Source organism: Acipenser ruthenus, chromosome 5, assembly GCF_902713425.1.
Source record: "Acipenser ruthenus chromosome 5, fAciRut3.2 maternal haplotype, whole genome shotgun sequence".
NCBI classification, from domain to species: domain Eukaryota; kingdom Metazoa; phylum Chordata; class Actinopteri; order Acipenseriformes; family Acipenseridae; genus Acipenser; species Acipenser ruthenus.
Window position 1 is genome coordinate 23,986,643 of NC_081193.1, and position 8,168 is coordinate 23,994,810.

General features: G+C 39.9%; 1 protein-coding gene across 1 annotated transcript; it reads left to right on the plus strand.

Annotated features, from left to right (window-relative positions):
- The first annotated feature begins 5,583 nt into the window (after positions 1–5,583).
- Positions 5,584–7,287, plus strand: LOC131737203 (uncharacterized). The gene is made up of 2 exons (XM_059024768.1): positions 5,584–5,641; positions 5,830–7,287. The coding sequence occupies exon 2, from the start codon at positions 5,856–5,858 to the stop codon at positions 7,245–7,247; it is 1,392 nt and encodes a 463-aa protein (XP_058880751.1). The 5' UTR covers positions 5,584–5,641; positions 5,830–5,855; the 3' UTR covers positions 7,248–7,287.
- Positions 7,288–8,168: the final 881 nt, after the last annotated feature.

Consider the following 8,168-nt stretch of genomic DNA (forward strand, 5'->3'; position numbering starts at 1 on the left):
TATTTACTTACAATAACATTGGTTGTCAGGGGTATTTATTGAAACATACTGGCAGAAATGTAGCAGAATGTCTGAAGACCACTACAATTAGAAGAGAACTGCATTCAGCAGCCAAAATATCTACATGTAACCCTTTAAAACATTAAAGTGGACATACTGCATGTCGTTTGACAAATGCCATTATTAATATATTTTTTACTAAGGTTTTGTCATCTTGCCGCAAGCCTCAGTGGTTTTCCCATATCATTTTTTTTATTCCTGATTTTTTTTTTATGTGATATTGTGACTTTTCAACTCTAAAAGGGCAGATAGGGTCTACAAGATCTCAAGGCCAGGAAGCAAAAGGAAATCTAGCTTTGAGAGCAACAGAAGAAGAAGAATTATTGAATGAGAATACATTTATGTATTATATTGGTCCTAATACAATTAGCTTTTATTTAACTGAACACTGGGTGCATTAACTAACTGCTCATCTCAGAGGCACTCCGTGAAAGAACCCTCTTAACAGCATGCTAAATTCAGCACAGAGTGCTACAGAGCAGATTTCGTTGGTGATCTGAGTGAATGGAAAAATTATTGCTCTGATCCGCTCACTTACACCAACTGACTTTCATGTACATGTTTAACATTATCCAAATTAAGTGGATGGTTTAATTAAGTGGGTGTTCTTTACCTGTACGTAGTAAACACAATTTGAAATGCTGTATGTAACTGTGAACTTACAGTAAGTACCTTAAATATAAACAATACAAGAAAGCTTACCTGCCAAAGAACGGGTTTATTAATTATACAAAACACGCCCCCTGTGGGTCGTACAATGTAATTGGTATCATTTTACAAATGTATCTTTTCGCCACATGTAATTAAAATGGTATATGTTAAACTGTACAACGGCTGAGCCAACAAAAACATAGAAGAGTAAAAGTTAACAGCAACTGTTTTGTTTTTCGTGCTTGACGTCACAAACGCCGCCGTGACTGTCCCGGATGTATCTTATTTGCGTAAAATATCTGCCTGTGGAACAGGAAGACTGAGCTTAATAAAACGGTATTGTATGTATTACTGTACGTACTAAACGCAAAACATCTGCCCGTGGAACAGGAAAACTATACGTATTAAACGATATATATGTTATAAATGAGTCCGTTTTAACCAGAGTAATTCCCCATTAAAAACCCATGTTGTTTTGCAGGGACATGCCTCCTCAATACAAAGGAATATGTGTCTGATGCTCAGTATCTCAACTCCACTGGAGGTGAGATTGAGGACTCGCTAGGTTTTGTTTTGTTTAGTTGGAGCACCGAGTTATTCTGAATACACTTTGTTGACCGAGTCCTCAACCACATCTCCAGTTCACCAATGTTAACTAACTGGATTGTTTCATTCTGTTTAGGTGCATTTCAGTGCTTTAGAAATTGTGATGCTGATTTGTGAACAATGGTGTCTTATTTGTGTAGCTGATAACTAATATGCCTCTGTTTTTATGATGCTCTGAAAAAAAGATCAATTTGATATATTCTATTTTTGTAAATGCGAAAAACATATTTTTCAGAATGACGTGCTTGCCTTTTTTCTGTCCCACGAGATTCTGACTGCTCTAAAGCAGCACAACGCATTTTTGTCCCAGATGGCTTTCCATAGAGATCACTATGTGTGCGTGCGCATAATCTGGTTTGTTTACTTTTTGCTGTCTAAAACTTTTAAATAGATGCTCAAGAGCTGCTGTGTTGATTCTGTGTTTTTATAAACTGTAAATATAAATCTCATGTCACACGGAGCTCTTTTTCATTTGCCATTTTTTTTAAACTGTCATGGAAATTCTGGTGAGACGGTAAATAAGTGCAAGGTATTTTTGTCATTTGTAGCGAATATGAACATCTGATTTTTGTATCCGAATACATGTCAAAAAATATTCGTTTGAATATTCGGAGATTTGTTCCAGTACTAAAATACATATGAGCAATAACCCTTTGAATCCATTTTTGTAGTCAATTAAAATGATCTGATGGACGATTTACTGGTGCTGTAGAGTACAGCAATTAATTTGGATTAGACATGGTTCATCCAAGGGCTTTAGCTGGGCTAAGTTCCCTTGTGCACCCAGAATGGGCATTTCAAAGAAAGTAATAGCAGACTGGGGGAAGCACAACAGAAGTGTTGATATTGTGCAGTATGCTGCCCAGTTAGTTGAGTGCAGGTTTTTTAAAACAAGGCAAGGTATAAAAGGGGAGGCTCTTATAAAAGTTTCCCAGGGTAATTTTACAGGTTTCCAATGGTAATACTATCCTTTTACCATAGCACTTCACATGATAGATTTCAAGACTGCACATATTATTACATCTGCACTGTCCTACAATAATATTCTATCCAGCAATATATGATTCCTGCGTGAGTGTTTGTTACATTTGTACTGAATTTAGCCTCTTCTCTGCTTTATCTCGCTTCACCACAAACCAGACATTGTTTTTCTGGCCACTCTGTCACTCCATGAACTAAACAGCGATCCTCAAGCTAGGAATGCCACAGGCATGTTCTGTTTTTCTCAGAGAAGCATAACTAAAAATAGAAAATAAAAAGGAGATGACAGAGTGCTCTCTTTCAAGGGGTTTACATTATTCACACAAAGCCATCCAACTAATAGAGTTAACATTGAAGTCACTGTCCTTTATACTTGTAAAGTGAAGCAGCATCATACTGTGATGCATTTCAGTTAAGAAAACCGCATCTCTTAATTAATTACCTGTCTTGTTTAATTTTTGGTCACTGTCATGTCTCCTGTACTTTAAACGCCACATCCAATCTTAATCATAAGAAACCAGCATAACATATTTGTGAGCTAGTTTTTCCCCTAGTTTAAGTCTGTATTTCAATCAGGTGTATTTGTTGCTTTTATTGTTGTTGTGGACTATTTGGCTGTCACTGTAGTTGCTGTTCTGTCTCGATGGCAGCACGCTATGCTTATTCATTTTTAGAAAGGGAAACGGGGATGTAAATTTGATTGCAGCAGTGTGGAGTAGTGGTTAGGGCTCTGGATTCTGGACCGGAGGGTCGTGGGTTCAATCCCCGGTGGGGGGGACACTGCTGCTGTACTCTTGAGCAAGGTACTTTACCTAGATTGCTCCAGTAAAAACCCAACTGTATAAATGGGCAATTGTATGTAAAAATAATGTGATATCTTGTAACAATTGTAAGTCGCCCTGGATAAGGGCGTCTGCTAAGAAATAAATAATAATAATAATAATAATAATAATTGCAGTTTTCTAACTTGACAGACAGTGTAGGTGCTGTGAAACTCAGGAAAGAACACAAATGCAGCACCCTGATTGGATGAAACACTTTCCAGCATGGTGATGCAGAGTCGTTATGGGCATGAGAAGGGATGTCGGTGGGGTTCAGTTTTGCATACCATGTGTAAGGCTTGTGGGTGCGCTCCTGCGTATGACCCAAACACACTCATTCACAAAACACGAATTGAAACAGTTTAGCACCAATTTTCAAAACGATTTGCACCCCTGTTTAAAGAGTATATGTCTGTTAACAGCATACCTGATTTTCTCTACTCTGCAAAAATTTGATTGGTCCAATTTAAAATTAAAAAAAAATCACTCACTGGCTCAGTACATCTAATTGCTCGTAAACCTCACATTAGAATTTCAATTTCCTCTAGAAAAGACGTCATTGCATTGATTTCAACTTAACTCTTTGCTCACAAGCTTCCCACATACTGTCAGGACTTCAAGGTCCTGGTAGGATAACAGAATTGACACCAACACACTTTATCAGCAGATTAAAACCTTCTTTTAAAAAGGTAAATCTCTTTAATATAGACAAGCCGCTGGATTTCTAACTGCTATTGAACACATTTGTGTATATTATTCTTTAAATCCATCTTTCATTTTTGTTGTTGTATCATTGCTGCTCACTGTTGCTATAATCCCACTGATCTGAGATATTCACCACAGCAATTCCCCACAACAGCTCATGAGGAGTGAAGGTCAATAGGCAGCCACTGATCCCACAACCAAGCCAATTGCCTCCCTACACCCAGAAGCTTGAGAGTGGATGTTACCAAGCTACCGGCCTGTGGAGTACAAAGGCCAGCTCTGCAGGTGGCTGCTTGAGCTACCAGGTGTCTGGCCAAGAATGTCTGCTGTAGCACAATGAGGAGAAACAGTCCCTGACAATTGTGCCTGTAAAACTCCCTGTGGAATCCTCAGTGAATACCGGCAATGATTCACTGCCAGAAAGCTCCCATGCACTCCCTGGACTGTATGACTCCCCCTCCACACCACAAGACCGTGCCTTTACAGGAGCCACTTGGGGACCTTTGGGTGTGATTCTCAACTAAATCTTTTCTGTTCAAATGTCTTGTGAATACAAAAACTATTTTCTGATTCATAACAGCAGTGGGTATTACCTGCTGGATAACTGCCCTTATATTTTTCCAGAATGCATTCAGCTTGATGCACTTAACTGATGTCACAGTTAATTATCTAGAAGATAAGGATTGCTGCATCAGACATAGCTGTAGTTTACGTGCCTGTCAGCTGAGATTGAGGTTTCCTAAGAAGGCTGTATCCTAGATACTTAAACGCTAGTGGACATGCATGATGTCCTCAGTCATGAAAATAACATTGCATTCGTCACTAAAACACTTTACAGCAGTTATTTGTAGGTAACAATAAAGCACAGACTGGTTATGTTTACATATTCCTGGATTGCTATATATATATATATAATGGTATATGAAAAAGAAACTGTACATTTTTTTTTTTTTTTAAGTATTATCCATATCTCTTTCTGCTCTATGGAGTTGATTCCTGTCATGGTTGGTTTATGGTTTCTGCCAGGGATATCATTGCCATGTAACTGGGCACCTTGACAGAATGTTCAATAAGTTACCCATCATGCACTGGGGAGCAAATGCCATTTTTCATTAAGACCTTCCAATCAGACCTTTTGCTCTCAAAGTAAGTGTTTTTCTTTTTTAAAGTAGGCTGTTTTCAGCCATTGTATGAATCCAATAATATGAATTGAAAGTACTGTTATGTTTTATTATACTGTATTTCTTACTCCATTCCTTTAAGCTGCTAGGTGACCTGCAATAACCAGGGCACCATTTACCTCAGGTTGATCTCACCGTGTAACAATTTTTTTTTTTGGTTCCTGGGTAGTAAGTGTTATTTCTTAATTGCTTATGCCTCAAAAGTATAGAAAATAGCTATTATTCCCCACAAACTTTGCTTTTGTGACCAGGACAGTGATATTTTGAAATTTACCTATCTTCCAGAACATTCCAGATAGATTCAGTGCTGAGTAAACTTAGAGTAACTTCTAGAACTTTCTAGAACTTTCCAGTAATATAAATAGTAGTATAAATACAGGGGCCTTAAGCCCACCAGTTCAGTTTAGTTCTAGCTGCCTAAGTGGATACATATCTGCATTTTTCTGAGATGGCATCAAGAGGCTGCAAGCTATGTCTGCGGCCAATTTATCACGACAAGAGCAAAAAAGTACTCCTTGGAAGCATCTGCTAAGATGTGTGAGGCCTACAAGGTATATTTTGGCATGCCTGTTGGGGATCAAGACAAACCCTGGGCACCTCATTTCACCTGCGAGCACTGCAAAAAAACTCTGGAAGGTAAGATGGACAATTGTTGCTCAGAATTCTATGTTATAAAATTTGTTAAAATTTTTAAAATTGTAAAAGTTTTTAATTTTAAAATGTTTTACAATTTTTAATGTTATTGAAAAAATATATCATATATGAAAAATGTTGCGAGAATCTCTTACACATTAGACATGGGTGAAATAAATGTATTTTTGTAGGATGGTACAGAGGGGAAAAGAGAGCCATGAAGTTTGCTATCCCAAGAATTTGGCGGGAACCCACTGACCACTCAAGCAACTGCTACTTCTGCATGGTGGACCCTTCCAAACGTCGGACTGGCAAGAATGCACCTGCTATCACGTATCCGGACCTTCCTTCATCCATCGCCCCGGTGCCACACTGCCATGAGCTCCCCGTACCCACTCCTCCGGAGAGAGAGCAGCCGTCTTTAGAAGAGAGCAGCAAGTCAGAGAGCGAGGAAGACGTTGTAGATCCAGATGACAATTTCAGAGGTGGAGCTGAGGAGAGAAACCCATACTACCCCAACCAAAAAGACCTCAACGACTTGATTAGAGATCTTGGTCTCACCAAGTCCAGTGCCGAGCTTTTGATGTCTAGGCTCAAGCAGTGGAACTTGTTGGATGAAAGTGTGCAAGTCGCAGATCAGAGGAAGCGTCACCAACCTTTTTCCAGCTTCTTCACCCGTCAAGATGGGCTCTGCTTCTGCCACAATGTGACCAGTCTGTTCGAGGCAATCGGAATCGCCTGTAACCAGAATGAGTGGTGCCTCTTCATTGACAGCTCATCCAGGAGCCTCAAAGCCGTGCTGCTCCATAATGGTAACAAGTACCCGTCTCTTCCCCTGGCTCACTCGGTGCACCTCAAAGAGGATTACAACAGCATCAAGACCTTGCTGGACGCCTTGAAGTATGATGAGGACGGCTGGGAGGTCATAGGAGACTTCAAAATGGTGGCATTCCTGATGGGTCTCCAAGGAGGTTTTACCAAGTTTCCCTGCTATCTTTGCCTTTGGGACAGCAGGGACACCAAGGCGCACTACCACAGGCAGGACTGGCCACAGCGGACCGAGTTCTCTGTGGGGAGGAACAACGTCAAGTGGGAGCCACTGGTGGACCCCCGGAAGGTGCTGATGCCACCACTGCACATCAAATTGGGCCTTATGAAACAATTTGTCAGAGCTCTAGATAAGGAGTCGGCAGCCTTCAAGTACCTTCAAGACTTCTTCCCTAAGCTGTCTGAGGCAAAGGTCAAAGCCGGTGTCTTCGTCGGACCACAGATAAAGAAGATCCTGGAGTGCAATGAATTCCCCAAGAAGCTCACTAGTAAGGAGAAAGCGGCTTGGAACAGCTTTGTCGCAGTGGTTCGGGGCTTCCTGGGCAATCACAAGGCCGAAAACTATGTGGAGCTGGTTGAGACTCTGGTGAAGAACGACGGCACAATGGGCTGTAGGATGTCCCTCAAAGTCCATATCCTTGATGCTCATCTTGATAAATTCAAGGACAACATGGGAGCGTACTCGGAGGAGCAAGGCGAGCGCTTCCACCAGGATATACTGGACTTTGAACGCTGCTACCAAGGACAGTATAACAAGAACATGATGGGAGACTACATTTAGGGGCTGATTCGTGAAAGTGATTTACAGTATAATCGTAAATCTCGAAAAACTACTCACTTCTAAATCTTTTGTAGTCATTTTTGTATTACTTTAGTATAAATACATATTAATTTGGATTCATATGTTGTTTTTTCTGTCTTTATGTGAACGAAAAGACACAAATTCGCCCATTTTTCTCATTGGAAATAGGTAAATTTCAAAATATCACTGTCCTGGTCACAAAAGCAAAGTTTGTGGGGAATAATAGCCATTTTCTATGCTTCTGAAGCATAAGCAATTAGGAAATAACACTTACTACCCAGGAACAAAAATTGTGTATAGGATATGTATCCTTAGAAGACACGAGGGCTGAGCTTTGGTCACGGAAAAAAAGGCTTCAACAAAGTGTACATTTTGACCTTCGAAGGTTAGGAACACATTACCGAAGGAAGGTTGGAACCTTCGATGGTATTCATTTGCATAATTTACTGGTGACGTCACCATAGCGACTTGGTTATATTTGATTGAAAATTGTTTATTTACATGTAATTGAAGATGTTTGCGATACATACAGTAAGCTTGCATTGCACAACTGCAACTGCAGGCAAAACAAAGCTTTATTTAACAGACACCGTTCCAAGCAGGTTATCAGTCACATTTTACTACTACTAAAAATATTAATACTAATAATAATAATATGAACTTACGCTTGTCAAGTGACCCTGGAGCTTGGTTATACCTCCATGATACGAGTCGCTCGCACAGTTTGCATTCAACTTTTTTTTGGTTGTCTGGGCATTTATCAAAAAAATCCCAAACAGCAGAGTGATTTTGAGACATTTCTTTCAATACAGCTTACGCTATACAATGCTTTGCTTTCAAGATGGAGAATGAAGAAATTAAAGGTTTGCTTTAATTTCACGAGCTGGAAGCGGGAGGGAC